We start from the raw sequence: 24,418 nt of genomic DNA on the forward strand, positions 1-24,418 counted from the left end.
CAGAAAACAGTGAGACACGAAGAAATGTGATGGAGAATTTGCAAGCCAAACGTTGTGCAGTGGTGTGTGGCTGTTGCTGGGTAAACTTTATGAAACTGCCAATTGAATGCTATCGGAACACTGCCTGCATACCAGAAGAGGGTGGAATAATATTAGATGTGGATGTCTGCAAAACATGAAGCCAAAGAATGGAAGGGAAACCGTCAACCATGTGAGCTCCGTCCACCACCAGACTTGCTCTGAGGCAGTTGGTTTGATAGTTCCATGTGCTGCTAATAGCATGGGCAGACTTTACCACCCTGGTTTTCAAACACATCAGACTATTATTTGATCTGGTTCAACCTTTCTGTGCTTTTTTTCCTTTTCTCTCAACCTCTTTAACTTTCCCCACCACCCTCGTCTCTCCCTCCCTCTCCATCCTCAGACCTCCTTGAACTAGCAAGCACTCGCTGAGTCTTATTCCCCCTGAGGGCTGTGTGTCACACTAGTGTCAAAAACAGCTAATTAGACCTCTTCATGCAGGCAAGCACAGGGGTGTAGTGATGTTAAAAAGAAGACGACTCAGTGTGTGTTTTATATGTGCTTCTCGCATGACACAATCCTGTGTCGTACACTCGGTACAACGTGCTTGTGTGTGTGTGTGTGTTGTTTATGGGAGTCAGACTAAATCACAAATCAGTTTCTTTGTGAAAACAACGTGCATCAACACTTTTCTTTCGTCCATAGGGAAAAAAACTAAAATATCTTCTCTTGTTTTTAATTGCCAACTGAATTTTGCACCTCAACCAACATCTGGTAGAAGCAGGAGCCACACAGCCTGATCATTCTTCTGCGTCTCAGCAAGTAAAACTTGATTTTCCATCATCCTATTAATACAGCTGAGCTCAAAATGTAATTGTTCTCATTTGCATAGTTTCTGGTGCTGTTGTCAGAACAGGTATAAAACAGTGATTTGTTCATGGCTCGTAAATGCTATCTGTTAAACAAGCAGACAACAATTCCTGCTCGGCTGCACTGAGGTGTCGATCAAATCGTTATTTCAGTCTCACAAACCTGTCAGACAAAACAGGCAGTTTATTGTTACCTGTATTGTTTCTTTTGTGGCTTTACTGATCTTTTAAAATGAGTGATCACAGACAAGGTTAGAGGTGACAGGAAGTCAGCTTTACTGCCACACAATCACACAACCTGACCTGCCTCAGATATGGAAGAGGTCCAATAAGAAAGCAAGGTAGAAATGCCTATTTACCATTCTCCCAGTGGTGCCTTATTTCTCTAGTTGTTACTGCACATGAATCCTTAACACCAAACCTTCAAACTGTACTGAATAATTACTGTCACTGACCAAGCCACTGGACTTTAGCAGCACTGCACATTCACAACCTTTACTTCTGTAGTACAAGCAATCTACAAGCAATTTGACTGGAGACAAAACAGTGAATCGGCAAAAACCAATTCCAATTTCCAGATTGGGTGAAAGTGTGGCTCACTGTAACGTATTGTCAGGCTGAGTGAGCATGCAGCGGAAATTAAGCAGAGCACAGGGCAGAGATTGGGGGAGACGATGGATATGGATAGCAGGAAAATACATTTATTGAGCACATTTGATTCACAGTCATTTTTCTACCTAATATAATTTTTTGAAATATGGCCCGAAAAAAGTATTTTTGTATGTTTGAAATAAAGAAATCATGATTGAAGCACATTAGAGTTGAAAACTGCCTTAGTGTAGATGAAAGGCCAAAGCAGAGAGGAAAAAGGTGCATTAGTTTGGATGTGTTCTGAGGTAGCTGAAGCAAATAAGCCCATCTGGGTAAACAGCATGCTCTAACAGGAGCCTCCTTTACCTGCGTGTGTGTAGGTGGTATGTTCCTGCGTCCATAGACCCCCAGCAGCGCGTTGTGCGAGAGCGAGAGGTTGAACTTGATGTAGGTCGGATGGTGCACAGTCATGTGAAACCTCCAGAAAAGGCCCGGCGGGATCGCCTGGCTCTGCTGGGTGCCGACGTCGACCTCGCCTCGGTCGATGGCTCGGCCTCGCACCCACTTCTCTGCAGGTAAAAACCACAGACAGGGGATATTGTTAGGTCAAATACGGCAGATTTATCAAGGTCGACAGCGAGTTCCATTCGGTATCAGAGGGAGCAATTAATAACCAACCTGATGTCCTCAAACATTAGCGTGATCAGCGGCCGTGCTAATGAAGTGAGACTGAATAGACATCAGGAGTGACTGAGCGCTGGTGAAAGTCCTGCTTTTCAAGAGACCCTGCTTTGGCAATGCTTAGGATAGACTCTGCATAAAGATGAGCTGCTTTAGAAAGGGAGTGTTTTGTCTGAGAGCTGTCCACTGGGGCTTTGTGATGTGCTATATTAGCATCTTCTAACAAGAAAGAAAGAAAAAAAAGAATGTGTGTGTATGTGTTAGCATGCGTGTGAAAGGAGAGACAGAGAGGTTGATGACAGAGAGTGAGGAGGGCAGGGGTACACACACACACACACACACACGTGCACACACGTGCACGCAGGCATTCACAAACAGCGTTACAGCACACAGATAGTGTCTTGACTGAGAGCTTGTCTTTGTGTGTGAAGAGAATGGGTCTTTCCAGCAGTCCCTGGCCATCCTCTCCGCTGCTCTCCATAAGCCTTTATCAACCACCAGGCCTGAGTGTTTTGTGTAGGGGAGCAGGCGAAGCGTCCGAGCCCTCTTTGTGTCTGCCTTTATGGAGAAATATATCTCTGCTTCTAAACTAAGATGGAGGAAATACGGTGACAGAGGGGAGCCAGCCGATCGTTACGGCCACAAAGGCAGAAGAACAGTTAGGGGCAGATTCATGGACGTGGCCGCTCGCTCTCAATCCATAATGCCAACAGCTTTACCACTCCATTATGGCGACAGCATGCACACCTACAGGCGAGCTGACATATATCACATGTAGTGTCACAGGGATAGGGAGGCACAGAGTGCAGGCCTGTGAGAGCTCCGGTTTCCTCTGTCACTGTTTTTAGCCATGCTGGTTCTCTCAATAGCAATATTGGTCTGTTGTTCTGTTGGTCTCTCCAACACAATCCACATTGAAACTATTTGATGGATTGCCACACAATTTTTTACAGACTTTCGTGGCGCACATAAAATAGATCCTGCTGACTTTTCCCAAAGCACCACCAGGAAGTTGAATTTGTGGCTTTAAACGAAATGTTGCATGGAAAACATTACTCAAAAAACTGCAGAGCTGCTAGCATGGCTGTAGATACTGGGGGGTTCAGACCTACATTTGGTCATGACTAGGGCTGCAGCTATCAATTATTTTAGTAATCAAGTATTCTATTGATTATTCCATGGATTAATCCAATAATCGGATATAAAAATACTTTTGCGTGTGAGTGTGTGAGAGAGTTTGTGTGTTGAGCAAACATCGTGATGATAAGTGTGAATTCATTTAATAATATAATAATATCTAAATACTTAACACACTACTGTTTGATAGCTGCTGGTGCAGAAAAAAGCACACACGCGTGTTCAAGACCATATTTCATTACATATCTTCAAATGGGGTCATGTTAAAAAGCTGAGTAAAAATTATTAACATGGCTCAACATGGCGTTAAAGCTCAACAGAACTGTTTGATATACTATTGTTTCATACTAACATTTCTTTTAATTTGAGATCTACTACAAAATGTCAAATATTATGCAAATAAAAGCCCAAAACACAGGATTGTTCTTTTTTTCTTCCATTCCCTTTATCTTTATCTTCTATGGACGATGGGATTGAAAAATAAATTGATTAATTGGTTAATTGATTGAACTAGACTGAGCGGTGACAAGACAGTGGGAGAGAAAAAGTGGTGGAAAAAGACAAAAGGGAGAGAAAGATGAGAGGGGCTGAAAACAAAAAGACGGTTCAAAAAGGTTTGTGATAAAAAGAGAAAAAGGAGAAACATAAATTATCCGACTGCTGATATCTCGACCAATTAGAATAAAGGCAGCTTGGTAGAACCGAGTTAGGCATTCACACACTCCTGCCGAGTGTACCTCAGCAGTCTATTCCTTTTAATGCTAATCCTCACTCCTGTGCCTCGCCACAAAATATAAAGGCCAGCAGAGGGATGGATGTCCCCAGGAAAGCAGCCTTTTATCCAGCACTAGATGAATTGGACATGAATAGGGCATGGCAGTTGGCAGCACACTGGCGGCTAGACAGGCGTGCAGGCGGGCCGACGAGCAGGCTGACCGGCAGGCTGCCTGGCAGATGAGCAGGCAACTCCTTCTGATGCTAATTACTGTATAGCGCCTCTCTGTTTCTGATGCAACATGGGGACAGAAAGCGGCGCTTAGGTCTCCCGTGAGGCTGGGCAGACGGGTTTGGAGAGACAAGGGGGTGGGGGTGGGGGAAAAAAAGGATGAAAAAGAGGAGGAAGAGAGGCGATGAGAGGACCATGTCCAAAGAGGAGGTGGTGGTGTCAAGTTACAGCTGCAAATGCATGAAAGAAGAAAAATCCTCGCTGCATCTCTCCCGCTCTCTCCTTCTGTCTCTGCAGCACAGAATCTGGCGCTCCGGTGAAAAGAGGGAAGGATTGAAAACCACACGGATCACATGGTGACTGGGGCTGCTCCAGGCCTCCCAAGCTGCTCAGATTACTGCTGTCAGTCAATGTGTTCCAACTGCACCGTAGCCCTGTGTATCTAAGCAAAAAAAACCTGAGACTGCTCTTTGTAAAAACATCTTTCACAACAGAAAAAATCTCTGTTTATACCTATTTGGCCGGAAAAAGCAATATAAGCTTAAACAAGTGAACAGAGAGGTAAAAATGTCTTCACACCTTGCTATCTGGGGGCGTTAATAAGGAAAAAGCAGCTTGAAATTCACACTTGCTATCGGTTTCTCAACAAAAATAAAAATAAATGGCATCACATGAATGTCCTCTTGTGCTTTTCATCATCAGTTGGCAGAAGAAGCAAGTTGTAAGCAGAAATGTGTTAAGGTTTCTTTCAAATGTTGAGCTTCTTTAAAGGGGGCGATCAAAGTGTTGCATCGCTTATTCATGTCTGCTATTAGACGCAACGGGCCCTTGTGGGCAGGTTGCTTATATCCAACACAGTGTTCAGTATAATAATGATGCTGCCTCACCCAATTACAGCGGCAGTGCGACATGGTGCACGCGTAACACCGCTGATGCCCTCATCGACACTGTTCACCTACAACCCGCAGCACACTGCAATATTCTCTGGTAAATTAGCCCTTGAAAGGTGCCAATGAGACAGGACATCTGGACCAGGATGGGTTTTTACAGTCACACTCTTAACTTAACTTCCCGTTTCTAATGACTGGCAAACATCTCCTCCGCACTGTCAGCCTTCATCCTTCTTATTAAATGGGTTTCTCACAAAGTCGGTGCGGGTTTGCCTGACCATCTGTCTGTGTGTGTGTGTTGCGTCTGACTTTCGCGAGCGTCGAGCGTGCGAGTGCACCAGGCCAAAGAAGGAGATGAGCTACATTAGGACACGAGGTCTAATTAATTTTTCTTGCCTACGGCTTATTCAGGTAAAACAATTACACCTGTAATCTATTTTCAAAGGAACTAAACTGTCTTTGCAATTAATGTTATTATCCTTCACATTCTAATGAAGCAGGGAACCGAGTAAAAGTGAAGCTCGGGTCTTGGTGATGGGACATGTCTGGGGGGACCTTGCGTTGCTGTGTGTGTGTGTGTGTGTGTGTGTGTGTGTGTGTGTCTGCACAAGTTAGTCGATACTGAAGCGTAGGCCTGTGTGTGAATCCCTCACACATTGCAGACAACATTAATAGTGTTCCAAATGCAAGCGAGATTGAGTTTGCCGCAGGATGAATAAAAATATCACAATGGGCAAGGTCTCTATAATTACTTGGATTCAATTAAGGGCCTTTTGAGCAGGTGGCTTAATAAGCTTTCAGCCTCCTCTCTCCACTGTGCAGCCTAATGAGTGTCAGTCAGAGTCAGGAGAAGATAATGCTCTTGGCCTTAGGGCCTTCCATTACTCCGCCGTCCTCACCTTCCATCGTCAGGCCTCGGGCTATGTCTGTGACAGACATGTCTGACTGTTCACAAACTCATTCACTCCATGGGGCTCTGAGTGCACCTACATTGTTACACGTGTAGTATGTGTTGCATAAATTGACACATGGATAGAACGCTTAAGTCTTTCTTTTTTTTATTGCCCTCTCCTCAGCGCGGACTAATTCAGTCTGGGCTCAGAAAGAAAAGAAAAATAACTTGGTTGGAATCCATGCTGCTAATTTTAATCAAGGCATAAATCCATATTGTATCTTTTTTATTCCCTAAACAGCAGATTTTATCATAACTCAAGGCAGTGGGGGACGTACTTGAAGACCCTGAAAATGTGTTTTCTCATTCAGCGTCGTTCTATCATCACTTGAAAATACCAGAGTAAGAACAGGCTGGATTATTTCAAAATATGCTTTTCCCCCACTTGTGCTCTTTTCACTGGTTTGAAGTAGGCAGTAATCAGACATACATTCATGCACCAATCAGAATTTAGCAACACTGGAGTTTATGTCAATTAATTCATCAGACTGAAATAAAGCCCCGCTCTGAGTATTAAGCTCTTCACGAGGAAGCCATGACAGTGTTTTTGTTAACTTGTACTTTTGCCTATTTTGTCATGAATATATATTACTACAGAGCATTGTTTACTAGGCTTTGAAGCTCGTTACCATTTTAAATAAATCATTATGTGCGACCTGATACCTTTGTGTGGTCATCAGTGGCAGATCCAGAACATGTCCAATGACTGCTTCCTGAAAATTCTGGATGATCCAGAGTTCTTACATTTCAGATGAAAAAGCTGAGCCAGTAACTGTATTTCCATCAATGTAGGTAGCAAACAATTAACTCACATCTCTAATCCCTTTTTGCTGTCACACAGCCTTTGGTTTTCTTTCATCTGTGTAAGTGTGATTCAGATTTTGTCTTGATACGTTTGTATGTCAACAGTTTGGAACAAAGAGCTTGAAAAGCCTAATGTTGCCATTGACTGAAGGGACAAAAACGTAACGGCAGATGAACACAGTAGATCACTGTGAAGCAATCAGGAAACAAACAGTCCTCAAATTTCTACTCAACACAATAAGACACATATTTCCATCTGGTTGCTGTTTGTATTCTGTTTGAGGTTTGTCTGCGTGGCATTTGTTTATCTTGCACCATCTACTGCTTATGTTTATGAACCCTGGAAATCTGTATAAATCGGTACAACTGCACTTTGTCTTTTCTGTATTTCTGTTTTGCAGAACTGAACATCAGCCACATTTATATGCTTTTTGCTCAGTAATCCTAGTTTATGTACACAGTAACCATTCCTTTATCATTTCAACCTTATGCAATAGATTCTTTACAGCAAAGGCCATCAACGGTCAGCACATACTGATGAAATGATTTATGTGACAGACTTAAAATACAAGTCAGTTCATCCTAAGCCAAAGGCAAATCAAAGCCAAAGGCAAAGCTGCTGTGGAGTTCAATTTATTGTTTCTATCCTACATAACAGGGGCAGCCTCGTGAAACTGCTCCTTCAGCTATGGCCAGTTTGACTACAGAGAGTTTTCAGTCTTAGATTGTTGGTATTTGAAGGATTGTGAATTATTCAGTAGTAGTAGTAGTAGTAGTAGAAGTAGTATTCAGTATTTAAGACATTATCCTTTTAACTTCTTTTTAATCATGAATAATCTTTTAAGCACTTGGGGGTGTCTTTCACCGCAGGTTTGGAACCACTGTTATAGAAAAATACTTGGAGACAATGCTAAAAACACTAAATTACAATTTGTGCCTTTGAAATCTAACTTAAGTACAAAAACCTAAAGTGTCAGTGTAAAAGCTTTAAGATTTATGAAGTATTAGTACTTATTTCAACAGACAAATTGTCATATATTAACCACTTCATATACCATTGGATGATTCAATATATTACAATTGGTTGTGTTGTCAATGCTTCAGATTTTTCTGTTAAATCTTAGTTAAGCACTTCTTAATTCCAGCTGTCAAATAAATGTAATGAAGTAAAACCTCAGCATATAATGGGCCTACTCAGTCAAAGTGTATGCACCTAAAAAAATCTGTTTAGCCACACTATGGCAGGAGGATTTATTTCAATAATCAAAAAGGACGTTCTAATCTGTTCACCAAGAAGATAAAAATTGACTTTTTTGTCTTTGATGTCGGAGCCTAAGACATCAATCTGCTACCCTGAAATGTCAAGACGCAGCAGAACTAAGTCCTCTGCCTTTGAAAATGTGTCATCTACACTGTAAATACTGATAGCAGCTTGAAATTATGTCGAATTTCTTCAGCAATATTTAGATGTTTTGGTTGTAGGCTAAATAACAGACAGACATGTTGCTGCTGTTGGGCTTTCTCAAGTCGAGGCACTCAGGCAGGGGGTTCACTAAATGATCTATACTCTCTGCATGTGTGTCTGTGAGTGAGTGAGTGTGTGAGTGAGTGTGTGTGTCTGTGTGTGTGTGTGTGTGTGTGTGTGTGTGTGTGTGTGTGTGTGTGTGTGTGTGTGTGTGTGTGTGTGTGTGTGCGTGTGTGCGTGCATGTGTTACATGCTGAGATTGTATCCCAGCGTGAGAAAATCAATGAGACCAGTGTAACAGGGACCGGTCCATCAGCGTTAGCACACATGCACAACGCACATGAACACTCATCTCACCCACACAGAGTCTCACAAATACACGTACACACACACACACACACACACACACACACACACACAATTATTTTTCCCACATACATACATACAATATGCACACTTTCTTACACTTCTGCACTGACTGCACACATGCACAGTGCTCAGCCTCCCTCCCCTCCACTCTCTCTGCACGCAGTCTAGAATATTGATGTGCTCTTTAAGAGCCCTTCTCTCTGTCTGTGTCACATTCCATCCATCTACACACCATTTCCAACCACACAGTCACATAGAGTAAAAACAATTCAGCCCTAATTCTACTTTCATACAGGGGTTTATATGATCACCGGATAGGCTCAGACGGCGTTCCACGAGCTCCACGTTTCATCATCTTCACATTATAATGAGGCAATATGCCCCTCTACTGTATGTCAGTTTTTATCATTTCACATCATTAATATATTCGGCGTATCACGTTGAGTGAAATATTATTCCCAAAGTCTGATGTACTTCATTAAGGCAGGGAATCCACTGACAGAAAATGTTAATCTCCGGGCACTTCTACTTTCATCTGTGCCAGAGGAATTTCTGTGTGTGCATGTATGTGTGTGTGTGTGTGACGTGTGTGGGCGTGTCCACATGCTCGTATGCATGCATGTCCAGAGAAAAGAGAAAGATTTAGGTGCATGTACATCAGCCTGAGGTTGATAATCATGGGGTGAGTGGCAATTAATGTAGCACTAATTAGAGAGTCTTTTATGTGTGGAGGACTAAGAAGGGCTCCTGGTGATCTCTCCAAACTGCAGGAGAGATAGCACGAGGAACATAAAACACAGCGCACACGGCTTGACAAGACACGAGCCTTGTGCGGATGACACAACGTGTCAATTAGTATCTGGTGTCGCGCTGTAAACTGCCTCGCGAGGTAGATTAGAATTCTGCCACTTCGGAGCCCGAATTTCGGCGCCGATCCAACAAATCAAAAGAAGAGCCTATCTCTATGGCACTGAAGTTGACATAAAAACAACAACACTAAAAATACATGAACAAGAACACAAGAAGATTACTACCTTCCAATCATTCCAGCAAGCTCGTTTCATCTCTCCCTACTGTGTCATCAGTTTATTTCAAAGCAAGCAGAAGCTGATAACTATCCTCCAATCATTCTCCTCTGCTATCTTTATGCCCCCACTGTTATGATGTTACTTGTGTTTATAGCTGTGCAATAAAAAATGAAAATCATTTATTTCAGTAGAAGATAGGAACATTTTCCTGCTTGGTTTCTTTGTTTTGTTGACAAAGTTAATGAAATTGGCTAATAAGTTATTTCTTGAACATTTTAACATCAACAATGACTTTGATGCCTGAGGTATCATTTATGGTGAGCATGTGAAACGTCCTTCAAGTAGATTGGTATCCATCAGTCATTCTTCTCTCCTCCCATCACTCACTCTTCTCTCTCCCTGCCGTGTCGTGTTTTTATCCCTCCTGTTCCCTGCAGCCTCCTCTCACCATCCTTCGCTGTGTAATCTAGGGGATTGTGTGGTCTCTTGGTGTGAGAGGTGATGGGTACAGCAGGATGAGCGTGATAATCTGCCACACTGGATTACAGCCTAATCTCTAATCTCTCTGGCCCTCCTCTGCCCGGGGACCACCTCCACCGTGCCAATTTTATTAATCTCAGTCCCCTGCATCGACAGCTTAGCTTTGCCCATTTTGATTTCCCAGCTTTCATTAAGCATGTAACGCGATGGCAGTTGAAACAATAGATTGTCGTGATGCAACACTTGGAAGCAAATTCCGCGACCCCTGCGTGCTCTATCGGAGGATTTAGCTACTGATGAGTGTTAATCCGCAGAATGTGAGGATTCATCAAGAACAGTTGCTTTACGGATGTCCCAGGTTACCTAAATTGCAGCGGGTTGCAGTTTGGTTTGCGCATTCCCAATATAAGTGCTGAACATGGGCTTCAACAGCATCCAATGTAATATCCATCAGTCAAGCTAAGCGTGAAGGTTGCTGTGTCCTGCCTGACTTCATGACCTGGAACACTCACAATTAATGTCCCATATCATGGGGTTAAATTGGTGTTAGTAATTCTGCTGGCTAGTTGAGAGACAGCTGAGTAGAGAAAGAATATTCCAGTCACGTACTTGCTAAGAGGGGACATGATTAACCAATTTCCTTGCCTTTCTAATAAATGAGTAATCAGTTGAAGGCTGATCCCTGCACTGATGTCACTCTAGCGTATTGGAACATTTATTGTGCCAAATGTGTTATGTATGCAAACTAGAGGTGCAGAAATGTCTTGATTCTTAGATGCATCGCGATGCGGACTTGGACAACTCTGAATGGATGCAGAGACAGAACATAATCGATCATTTTTTGTAAAATTAGGACCACAGCTGATCAGGACAGACGCACATTAAAGGTTCGGTTGTCAGAGTCGTTTTCCTCCTCACGGCCCCGCTGACCTGCGCTCACTTTACACTTTAACACTAAACACTGTCACTGATCACAACTTATTAGGACACGTACAGTACAAGTACGATCCGGATTCATGATCCGACATCATCGATTAATAACTAAATACATGTTATTATCAGTTTGTGTGTGAAGAGGGACAGAGACGAACAGTAACACACACACAAACACACACACAAACACACACACATCTGCATACAGATGTTCTTCCCGCAGATTATGACTTAATGTGGTGTTTTAACTTCATTGTTGAAGAAGAAGCAACGCCCTGTTTGTCCAGGAACATAAATATGAATTCAGCAGGTTTTCCTCAAGATCAGTTCTTAGTGTGAGTGATTAGAAAGCATCAGAGGAGCAGAGTCACTTGTTGACCTGCGGAGTGATGTGCCGGGGGGGCAGGGGGGCGGCGGAGTATCTTAACGGTGAGGTGAATATTCTAAAGGAAGGTACAAGTATAACAATAATATGTAACAATTATGTTCTGTGGGGTCATGTTCAGTGTGTGAAAGTATACACTTGCCCCAGGGGAGTTGCATTAAGTCTATCAAAGCTTATACATAGCTAATGTGAGCAGACTAAATATTGGTTTATCAAATACGGGTTTATTGCATCACCTTGGAACACACACCTTTGATATCAAACACTGTTTGAGTCAGTTCTCAATGATAACAGTCATAAAATTAATTAACAAAATTGATGTTAAGATGTACAATATATACCTATAACAACATTAGAAGCCAGGTAAAAAAAGATATAATAAGGACATTTAAGACAATTAGCATTATTGTCAGATTATTTCCATGTGATTGCATAAAACTGACATAAGAGCATTAATAAATTGAAAAAACAGTGTAAAGACGTGTAAATATGCTTTTGTATTTGTATATGCTGCTGGATAGCCCTTTCTTTGATTTCATTTAGATGACATAAAATAATACTTTTTAGTCTGCAAGGGGTCAAAGTGTCAGGGTTCGTAAAAAACAAGAACAGTGGGATCCAGAAAAGTCTCAGACTTTTGGACCCTAATGTATGTTGACTGGAAAAATGTGCAAAAGCAGAAGAACTAGATATATTAGCTATGTCTTAATTCAGGGGCTTCATTCTTTGGAGGCTGCATTTGAAGACTGATCGTACCACAGCGGCATAATTAGACGGTCCCATTTTCATTGTTTGGAGACTCCAAACAATGCCAGGATTCTTTCCACTTCAATGACAAACCACTTTTCAAAGAGAAAAGGCGCTGGCAAGGTACATGATGTCCAATCCTACACGTTATCACGCTATCACACTTCAACTCAACCGAACAGCTAACGAAAAACATGTTAAAAAAAAGAAAAACGCATTAAAATGTTTCTGTTGCTAGGCGACAGTAATGGCAGGGTAAACTGGGGACACCGATCATGGAAATCCTCGTTAGACCAAATCAAAATGAGACGGTCTGGTCTACGTTGCACTACTTCGTCGATAGCGCAGACTATTTCCTCCGACAGACCCTGAATTGAGACACAGCTAATGTCTTTTTTTAATACACACACTTCCTTGTCATAACCTGTCACCTACATTACCCACAATGCAACTCAACCAGCAACAGTTTGGCTCATGTGTGTTTTGCTTGTACAGTTAATGTAGCCTCCAGCAGCGATGGGGAGCAGGATACAGAGGACTGGAAATCTCACATCTTTCTAGCTCTACTCCCCAGATTCATTACATTTTTCAAACCTCTGGTCTTCAGCCCCAACCGGCACTGCCCCAAGACATCATTTACCGCAACTTATCAGATTTTGTGATGCTCTCTTTATTTGGCTCCAAGGCATTAATATGGCTCCAGAGGACCTTTTCACATGTGTAGTATTACTCCCCAAAACTGGTAAACACACTTTGATGTGTAAAATCAGTGCAGCCCATGTCAAAAATTGATAAATCTCACATGTGTACTACAAATGGACTCATGTTCAACCTGCAAACTAGATACAGGCTATTCTGGAGGGATACGTTTCCATAGTAACTCAGGCAAAACTTAGTTTAGAGCTATTTTGAAATGGAATTTCCTGAAAATAACCTGACTTACCAAAATAAGCTTGGCTTAAATAGTATTATGATATAATAGGAAAAGTCCTGGTTTAACAGCACACAAATTAAAAGCAGCCAAGCACTGTTAACATGAAATGAAACGCTGAAAGCCACTGTTAATTTTTTCCCTTTAATGTTTACTAAATTAAAAATTACTGTCTTACATTTGCTCTGTTACCTGTCAATATTTGAGTGCAGAACATCTGTTATTGGGGTGCAATACTGTGAATGTGTGTGTGTGTCAGCTCACCTCTGTCCCCAGTGTGTGTGTTTTCCGGGTTGAGTGTGTCCAGCAGCTGTATGGAGCTGGTGGGTCTGGTTTTGCCGCGGTCCTCCTGTTGATGGTCCGCCGAGCTCAGGCCGTTCTCGTACAGCTGGCTCTCGCCGTGCCGCAGATGCCAGGTCAGACCTAACAGGTGGACCGCTGCACACACACAAACACACACACACAGACACACAGACACACAATGACAGCCAAAGGGAGAGGAACAGCAGATAGAAAGGATCATTATTCAGAGCATGCATGGAGGTGTGTCTGAATCTTCTTTAATGCCCATCTTAAAGGTCTGACTCAGTTTATGTGCCTATTAGTGCCTGGCAACACAATGGACGATTAGCAAGTACACTAACAACACACACACATAAACTTGCTCTCATGTTTGTAAACACACACACACACACATATGCACGTACACATGCACATGTGAACACTGCACACGGCAGAGGTGGGCAATTAAGGCAGATCTTCAGAGCCTGAGCCCAGGGCTGGTATTAAAGAGCTAACACAGTCTTTTATGCATGACTAATGATGCTTTGAAAGCTGCTGCCGATTCACAATCCATATGGGCCTTTTAAACAACAAAGGATTTGGGAGGATACCGGATTCCCCCTCCCACTCATAAAACTGTTTACTAGGACAACAATCCAACATGCTGTTAAATAAAAACAACAAACACCTGCCCATTAAGGAAATTAATTAGTGTCTTGCAAGGCCGTCAATTAAACGTTCATTAAAACATTCACCTTCCTCTGACCAGTCATCAGGCTCCATTCATGTTTGATTGTACTCCAACACTGCTTAAGTTTTCACTAATCTCAAAAAAAAAAAAAAAAAAAAGGTAACGTCTCTTTGCTGATAGGAAGAACAAAGCAAATGAAGTAAATCGTTGCAGGTTATTTTCCCTCCTCTGACACATACCGCACATCAAACAACAGCAAAGACTCAAATCACAAAGTTCCTCTGCGCTGGTGGCAGTCAGAGGATGGCTGCTGCATGCAGATCAAGGTAAGGAACTTCTAACGACTTCAAACATCTCCGCTGTCTGTCTTCTGACGCCTGATTGCCGACACCCAGAAAAAGCACTTGACACGCGCTTGCACAAAATGGCTGCTTAGAAAAAAACAAATCCACAATTACACAGCATGACCAGCACAATCACACAGGTACAGCACATTCGCACAAGTGCGTTAATGTGCCTGCTGTTTTGTTGTGTGCATGCATGGGTGAACACCCACACACCTATACACTCACCCACACTCCATCCCCAGCTGATGAGAAATACCTAATTAAAACTCCAGATAGTTCAAAGCCATTTGCAGTCGCTTTGCAACAGCGCGGGAAAAAAAAAAACTATTTTCTGAAAAATACAGCAAATCCATGATGAGCTGTGCGAGTTGAAGCCAATTTGGTCCCATGCTCCACTCCAGCATCTATGGGGATCAGAAAATCATAAATTTCGACTCCTGACTAGCCCGAGCCACTGTTGCTTTAGCTATCTACTCATGCACAATATGAGCCCTTCAAAGCAGAACACTGACGATTACTGGGGCCATGAGGGAGACGCCATGCATCATTTAATTCATACTAATTGAACTGTCAGCCTGTGACGAGACTAGACATGGACACGTACAGATTCTTCAAATCAGGGTGGGTACAAGTCACTTATTTAAATTTTTTTTCTTTCCTTCACAGTACTTTTCTTATTTTTCATTATAAAAAAATCTAGTGTGGGCGGACTTTATAATTAATGCATTGCTGTGACATTAGCTGTAATGACTGATTCTGATGTCTACCTTGTACATTCAATTTCATGGGTTAAAGTTTCCAACAAAATCCCCTCTGGTGATTGGAGCGGTTTGTACTGCATCTTTAGCAGACAGGTTGGAGAAAAAAGACACAACCAAGTAGAGAGGAATTGGCAGAGAAACAAACTGACGACAGTCGGAATCGCATTTTATTTAACCAAGATAGATTGAGAAACAATACAGGAGAGATTTCCTTTGAAATACGGCCCGTTATCAATTCTCTCCCATTAGAAGTAGACATGAAATATAGTGTTGCAGCCACAAATGTAGGTCTGTATGCATCATCACTGTTTCTACTGCATTATATTATGCAGTAGAGTGGAACAACCTATCATAGTTTCATAAATTAGTCTGTAAGAGTGCTCAGTGAAGGATAACAAGTTATTCCCAAACTGAAACATTTAGGATTTTCACCATTCAATCTCTCATGCTCCATTCTCTCCTCACTTCCTCTCATCTGAATTGCTTTTCTTCTCTCCTTGTACTCCGGAACCCCCACCTCCGTTAGCCAAGTGTCACCCACTCCAGTAATGACTCGGCAGCGACAGTCCTCCACAGGGCTCTCCTATCTTCTCCTCTTAACCATTCCATCCCTCCTCGATAGCCCCTCAGACTTTACTCCTCCTGCTCCTGCTCATCAGACTGCATCTCGCGCACTCTCTAGCTTTATGGCTGTTGACCTTTTTGCTAGAACACTTAGCATCTAGAGTCACAGAGCACACACACACACACACACACACACACACACACACACACACACACACACACACACACACACACACACACACACACACACACACACACACACACACACACACACACACACACACACACACACACACACACACACACACTGACACACGTGGAGGCGAGGACAGAGAAGGACCTTGATGATGACAGGATGGTGGTGGAGAGTGCGAGTTTCTGCGTAGGCTCTTGTACTTTCGAGGACCTGATGTACTCACAGTCATCTTAAGCCTGCTGAGGACATGTTTGTTGTTTTTCACTTGACCGTGTTAATTCTGGGTATTTAAAAACTAATTTGGGATCCACAGGCAAGGACAAGACTAGGGCTTTAAAAATGTTTATATTTGAAGATACAGCTGAAGTGGAACTTAGGATTGTTTGCAGTCTCAATTATTTAGTGCAAGGCAAAGCTTTCCCCAGGCTTTGGTAGGCATGAAACTCTCCTGCTTGAATCAGTACGAAAGATTTGCAAATATTGAAGGTCTATTCTTCACCTTAGAAACATAGTTTGACAAAACGATCACAACTAAAGGTCCATTTACTTTCTTTTTTCTAGATGTGCCAATTCAATTTGTTGAACAAAATGAAACCTATAAGTAAAAATGTTTATCAGACAGCTTAAACAATTTGGTAAATACCCATTTAGAAGTATCGCTATCAGCAATTATATTTGCCGATATCCACCACTATGAAGATTTTTATTTTACAAAATGAAAAATGCAGAAAAGAGGTGCATTTGTTGTTTACATTTTCCGTTCAAAATTTGTTTATTTTCTTAATTAGAGTTCTTAGCAATTGGTTGTATTTGTGTTTTCTTCTTTATATATATTTATGGTAAAGTTAAACTTTAAACTGTAAAATATTTAGCATCAATTTAATTTCTTTGTCATAATCGGCATCAGAAATGTTACTCCCTATAATCGGTATCGTCCCACAGAAATAAATTTCGGCCTGGCTGAAGTACGCAGACCTAATCTTGCCTTTATCTTTTTAGGTTTCAAGTCTACTTTAAATTTAATTCTGCTTTAATGGTACAAGCTGTCAAACATATGAGTAATTGCTAAAGATCCACCTAGTCATATATCTCACGACAGGTATCTGACATCTGGGGCATTTGCACAATTTGCCCTGTAGGCAATCCAGCTTTGCTCTTGACTGCATTTTGGTCACGAAAATTCGGTCACAGTCGATTTAAGATTCAGCTGTGTGCACTGCTTATGGTGAGTGCACACAGTAAGTAGGGAATTCAGCAGTAAAAAGGAATAGTTTCACATTTTGGAAAGTATGCTTACTAACTTTTTATCAAGGGATTAGATTGATACCACTGTCATGTCTGTATGGTACACATAAAGCTAACTCCCACAGTTGGTTAGCTTTGGCTCTGTCCAAAGGTACCGAAATCTAGGCGTGCCTTTAAAGTGACAAAGACAGGGTATGAATGCCCCTTAATCTAACCCCTGCCAAGAAACCATGTATTCTTCTTCTCCAAAATGCCAGACTATTTAAATGAATTCACACATTCAAGGTCAAAGTTAGATAAATTGAACCACAGCGGAGTATTTTGCTCCCAATTGCAATGAAAAAGTGTTCTGAATTTGCTGCAGCTCTGATTCTTGCCACCGACAGGCTTCTTTTTCCCCATAGCAATGGCAGTCGAGGCTCGTGGGTGTTATAGTATTTACAGCCATCTGCTCCAACAAAGTGATGGAAATACAGCCTGGTTCTTAAAATCAGAAGTGAAATAATTAAAACTGATGGTGGTGACACAATTATAGCAGGATATCATTGAATTATCCATGAAGCTGCAGTGTTTCTGTCTTTAAGTCTTTTCATTTAATCGTTCTTGGTCAGATGTATTGATTAATTGTTTGGAAGCAGAGAGGGAAACTAAAGGAGAATAACCAACGATTGTCCCAAGTGAAATTAAACTGTTGCAGTGTGTTATTTGTCCTTTATATCTATGCTGTAAAGCTATCTTTTCAGTTTAGTCTGAAACAACTTAACAAGTATGAAGAGTTCCTAAGCCCACAGTCTGGACTAATGGACCAAAATTAAGTGACCAAATGCAGAAGGTTGAGACAGCATTAAATAATAAATGAAGGAAAAGAAGAGGAAGTAGTATTTCTTGCTGTTTTCCCCACCAATGAAGAAGTTATTCATTTTGTTGGTGATAACTTTGCTGGTAATAATACCATAATGATGACAACCCATGTAGGTGATGACAACAGGATGTACATGTACAATTTCTTTTGTCCACTCCCTAAATTGCAAAACCTTGGTTTGTACCATGGTCCGAACTTTCAGATGTCAAAACTTTTAAATGAGAATTTACAGTAGTAAAAATACTGCTTCCCTCACTTCTTAACTCTACTGCCTACAGGATTCAATACATTTTTGATCGTATGTGTGGACACACAAAATACATACACACTAGCACAGACACACACGCAGCATGCAGTCACTTATGCAAGCAGCATGTGCTCAGCATGAACCTTCACTCTCAACCTCTTATACCTCTGTCTGTCAATCCATCTCTCTGTCAGTGTCCATCTTTCCCTCTCACGCTCTCACACAAAATGAACACAACTGTCACATGTTGGAGATGAACTCGGAGTGAGTGCAGTCATTATAACGCGAGGGGCAGCAGCGGAACAGTGGCGACTGCGAGCAGCAGTGCAACAAGCTAACAGGCAGAGGCCGTCGCACACATGAAGCATTGATCAGTGCAACTGTGTGATGACTGCCAGAGGTAATAGGACGGCCCTGCTGTGAGGGGGCTTCTGTACTGTAACCTCGCTGTCCACTACCCCACAGAGAGTGTGCGTGGAGAATGTGGCAGGCTCAAGAGAGCGGCATTGGGTGTGTGAGTCAGAGAGTTCAGCAGTAGGAGAAAGAACCGCTTGATGTGGCCTTTTGCAGGTTTACTTAAAGGTCCAGTGTGTAAGATTTAGGTGAAAGGGGTCTATTGACAGAAAGTTAATATAAAATAATCCTAGTGATGTTTTCACGAATGTGTTTCATCTAAATTACACAAGTTGTTGTTTTATTTACCCTAGAATGGGCCCTTTATAATGAAATACTTTATATTTGCATCAGGGGGGGGGTCCTCTCTATGGAGGCCGCCATGTTTCTTGTAGTAGCCCAGACTGGACAAACTAAACAGCCTTTGAGTTTTTATGAAAACTGAAGGTTACCACAGGTTCTCTTTCGGAAGGGGAGGGTGAGGTGAGTGGTGTTCAGCTGCAACGTGCAACTTCACCACTTAATGGCACTAAATTCTACACACTGCAACTCCAAACAACCAAGGAGAAATGTAAGACGGCAGAAGAATCAAATCAGGAAATTTGTGGATGAAGTTACCAAGGCTGCTGAGATAACTACTCCCATTCAGCTGTTGTGCATTAACAGCTGGAATGGAAAGCTATATGGATGGCAAATTTTTATCGTGATTGTCATGGAAACCCTGAACCCACTCAATTCTCTCTTTACACCAGTCATTGCAGACCACCAGGTTTTAAAAGCAGGCTATTCGAGCTGGTAGGCGTAGAGATAACGTTAGCATGCAGTGTGTGCGGCAGTTGTGACTATTGTTGTTGTCAGGCATGTGTGTGTGTGTGTGTGTGTGTGTGTGTCTGCAGATTAGATAGTAATGATTGTGGGCTCCAGTGATGACAAGATTTCACACTTGTGGTGGGAGAAAGCGTAGGAGATAGAGAGGGAAAATGTGTGTGTGTGTGTGTGTGTGTGTGTGTGTGTGTGTGTGTGTGTGTGTGTGTGTGTGTGTGTGTGTGTGTGTGTGTGTGTGTGTGTGAATGTTCCTGTTTAATGCTCGTTACACTACTTGCAGTTATGTGGTGTTTGTAACGGTCCGGAGCCGGACTGCTGGACACTGTGCGAGATTGACTGTGAATATACTGTCTTATCGATAACCATTACAGCCAAGGTAGCACTGCAGTCAGTTAAAAATGATTTATCAATACTCTCGCACAAGCGGAAACACACCCGGGCCTGATTGCCAAGTTCTTGTTCGCTCATACACATAGCTAACTGCCAACTGTATTCTGTCTGACAACCAAAGACTACAGCTGGCTTTGCCCAGCAGCAAACGCTTTCAAGAGCATCAGTCATTCGATTTAGTGTGTAGTTTAGCATGTACAGTAAAAGCGATTGCTCATCCAAGTTCTGCATGGATGTGTCAGCCTCTAGCTAAGCCACAACTTCTGAGGGATGGGAGAAAGAAAGGCAGAGAGGGAAAGGAAGGGCAGAGCGAGATAAAAAGACGAGGGAGAGCGGGAGAGGCGGGGTTAAGGGAGAAAGGGGAGACAAATGGGGAAAACAAGTGTGAAGGAGAGTGAAGGAGAGGGACTTCAGAGCCAATAAAACAAATCGGTGTCTAAGTCAACGTTTGAGTAGAGACTGAGAGCCTGAGGGTCCCCCTGCCCTCCCGCCTTTTCGCCTGTCGGCCCTTGCTCCACTCTGACAGACAAGAGGTACTAAAGTGTTTTTCTTACTCCCCTCCACCAAGCCCTTGAAAGCTACTAATGCTACTGTCATGACTGTTTAAGTGTGTACGTTTACGTGCATGAGTGTGTATGTGTGTCTGCTGACATTTGCTAGTGTGCAAGAGTGTGTGTGTGGGCAAGCAGCAGACTCGTGCGGAAATTTCTGGACTGGTATAAACCTACGGACTCGTCATCGGTGTGACCTTGCTAATCTAGGATGGAAAGTCCTGTGTGGATCAAAGGGATGAAATGATGGGAAAGAGGGATAAAGGCAGAGCGGAGGTGGGGACACACGTCCTGAATAAGGAGATTTGCTGTACATCCCTGTGTTTATTTACCAGTAAAACTCACCGTCACTGTCATCGAGTTAGTCACGGCAGCGACAGTGCACCAAGTCCGACAGATCGCAGCTTTCTGCTTCAAACATTTTTCTGTTGTTTCTTTCATTTCTAATCACGCCTCCTCTCTCTTTCTCTTTCTGTCACAGTCCCCTCTCTTGCTCTCTCTCTCTCTCTCTCTCCGTCTCCCACTCACTGTGTTACTGATATGGCCCCTTTCTGAAAGCTGAGTCATGTTACAACAGACAGAATAGTGTTAAATGAGAAGGGGATCGGCGCCATGTTAGATTCCCCTCCGGCAGCCACCATCTACCAACACTGCAGACGAACGGCGACTCACAACTGCCGATCACATACAGCTCAATCCCTGCGTGCTTTTGTGTTGGTGCGAGAGTGTGTGAATGTGTTTGCCGAAGAAGATGAAAAAAGAGTGTGTGAGTGTGAGTTACAGTGCACAGCCAAGTGCATGTGCTTGTGAATGTACCGGTGAACTATTGGAGCTATTGAGGCTATTTTATTGCAGCCTCTCTGACCTTCTAAAGACATTTTACCAAAGGGCTCTCTCACCATTCAGAGCTTTCTGACCAGTCTTTCGAGCCATTTAATGCAATTTTACCAAAGGCTTCTGTGGCTGTTAGGGCATTTTTAGCAAAGGCCAGCGGGTTTCTTAGAGCTGCATCAGACGACCAAAACAGGTCTGAAAACAAAGAGAAACTGGACCAATCAATACAGACCCCAATGAGGCATGAAGCAGCTGGCTGAAAGAAGCTCGGCTGAGGAGCGCACACACACAAGAACACACACACACACACACAATCACAAAGCCTCGCACACACCTTCACGTACACGCTTACACACACACACATATGTCCAGCCGAAAAAAAAGAGAACCACGCGAGCAGGTAGAGCAGAGCTGTTTAAAACCAATTTTGTGTTTCCGTGCTGCAAGATCACTGACCACACTTTACAGTAAACAAGCTCAGAAAGTGAGGAGAAAAATCTGGAGAAATGTGCTGCAAGTCGGGCATCCGGGTAAATTTCAATTCGCAAAAAGAGGAAGCTGAATATAATGACCCCTTTGCATTGACATCCAGACGCGCACACATTGATATACGCATAATGACTGAAAGGTGAACGCTTCAACACATTAAAACACTCTGTTGGGACAAAGATGAAGCCAATGCAAAGAGCAGAACACACCCACATTGCTCTACTGTGATTGAGTCACTGTGGGCGACAGTGTTGTTGTGTCCAACTAAACTGTGCTTAGCAAGAACACTCCTAATAGAACGCGGTTTCCTTCCCAGGGCCTACCGGAAAAAGGTTGTGGCAGCTATCTAAGCCACTCAGGATTACTGAGTAGCTAATTGGTTGCCTGTTGCCCTCCTCAACAGAGCTGCACAATAAATAGGATCGCAGCTCATCCGAGACAAAACAGGCTATTACTTGTTCATAAATGACCCTTTTGGGAGAAGGTAACGTTTTATTAGGACCTGGCCAACTCAGCACCTCAACAGCCGTCACCGGACTCCGCCGGCCCCCTTTAAACTTCACCTCTGTTCACCATCTCTGGCCTCCTGCCCACCACCTGCTATCAGAACAGACTGCGATCCCCACGACTCCGACTCGTCACTTGACTGAGGTTATTATTACTACGGTGCTGCGATTCGCTAATGAAAGCAGTGCAAGCCACACAGCATCATCCCAGAAATCACATTTATCATCTATGCTGATTGTTTTGCCTTCCTCGTTTTGTCTGCACTTGCTCTGTAACACCTACCCATAGCTTCAGGAACTGATATGACTCAATGTTCAAAACTTTTCAAATGTTTTTTATCCCACTCAGACAGTACATCCATCTCAGAGTTCAGTGCAATATGCTGTGCAATGGCCTGCAGATTGTGCCGTCTGATTGCATATGGGGCACAGTTCAGGGTGAATACAAGTAGGAGATCTTTGGCAGAGTAAATCAGCACATTTGAGCTTTTTTCCAATTTAGACTTGGACTATCTTTTTTTTACTTTAGGCATGTCTGTGCGTCCACATGGATTTGTTCAAACTCTTTGCCCCTTTGTCCTTTACATTGGCACACTGGAAAATTAGGCCAAGGAGTTTTTCACTCCTCTCTTTCTGTTGAGTTATTTCAATAATTACTCTGCACACAGTTACTGACTTGGAAACTTGCTTATATGTAAATGTATTTCTTATAAAATACAAAGAAATATATAAATGTAAGTTTCTAGTGTGACTGAAGAGCTGTGACAAGATGCATATCTTCAATTGGAGATGGATCAAATTAACAAGTTTTCATTTTCATAATAGTTATAGTCGTATCAGTTTGGCTTTGATATCAGCATGGCCTTCCCTTATACCTGGGTTAGGGTTATTATAAATTTTTCGAATAATCGATAAATCTAACTATTAATTCTTCGATTATTTGTTATTAAAAAAGAGAGATACAAGAGCGTGTTCAGTTAAATTGAAAAGAATATATAAATCTACATTCAGCTGTCCAACGACAAAATAAATGAAAACCAAAGTAAAATTCAAGGAACTTTCTGAAGGAATATCAAAACAATGTGTAAATTAGGGTTAAATTTGTGCAATTTGAGTAACACTGAAACTTTGGACTGAAGCCACACTGAACTTTTTTAACAGGAATAATTTATCTCTCAAAAACAAACACGCATACACAAAGGCACATACACAACCCCCCCTCCTACTCTTCTCTCCTCCTCCGTCCCCCCTACCTCTTCTCCTCCTGTCCCTTTCTCCTTCTCTCCTCCTCTCTCTCCCTCCCTCCACTTGCTCGTACATAGCGGTTGTGCTGCTGCGATAAGCCATTTCTGATTTGCAGAGCTTACAGAGCACCACTAAAAACTCCCACACTTTAGATGAGGGGTATTCAATTAAAATTCAAAGAGGAAATGTCTAACATGCATTATGATTCAGTTCCATATAGTTTGAAGTAGCCTAGTAGTTTTATAAATATCTGTATGAAGTCAAAAACTGACAAGAGAAGATACTACAATTAAATAGTAATTCAACAATAGGGCTGCACCTATCGATAATTTTTTTAGCGATTAATCTAACAATTATTTTTTATTACTAGATTTATATAATAATGGATTCATCAAAAACTAAAATTAAAAACTTGTGTCATTTATATTTATTTAATAATCTTCTCTTAAATACAAACAAATCTGACAAGAAACAAAGTATGCACTTCAAGGCATTATTCCACAACAAATAAATGTCCAGTCTGAACTGCTAATCTTCCTTTTACAGTCCAATATCTCCCCAAAATGTTCAAAATTCAAGTAACCTTCTGGAGGAATATCAAAACACTGTAAATTCAAGTTTAGCAGTCTATCAAAAAAATTATCTTGAAGTAGCCTAGTAGTTGTATCAATGTCTGTATGAAGTCAAAAACTAACAAATAAAGTAATTTTCATACTGAACTATACTCTTATAATAAAATAAATATAGTTTTCTCGTTTCAA

At 42.1% G+C, this 24,418-nt stretch overlaps 1 protein-coding gene across 1 annotated transcript in view; it reads right to left on the reverse strand.

Annotated features, from left to right (window-relative positions):
* The window catches only part of tenm1 (teneurin transmembrane protein 1), a 180,259-nt gene that overhangs the window by 85,391 nt on the left and 70,450 nt on the right, over positions 1–24,418 (reverse strand). The window contains exons 6-7 of the mRNA XM_035162292.2: positions 13,494–13,667; positions 1,848–2,050 (exon numbers count right to left, since the gene is read on the reverse strand). Of these exons, the coding sequence (XP_035018183.2) occupies positions 1,848–2,050; positions 13,494–13,667 (377 nt within the window). The remainder of the gene's footprint in view (positions 1–1,847; positions 2,051–13,493; positions 13,668–24,418) is intronic.

The sequence above is a fragment of the Hippoglossus stenolepis genome, chromosome 7 (genome assembly GCF_022539355.2).
Source record: "Hippoglossus stenolepis isolate QCI-W04-F060 chromosome 7, HSTE1.2, whole genome shotgun sequence".
In the NCBI taxonomy this organism is placed as follows: domain Eukaryota; kingdom Metazoa; phylum Chordata; class Actinopteri; order Pleuronectiformes; family Pleuronectidae; genus Hippoglossus; species Hippoglossus stenolepis.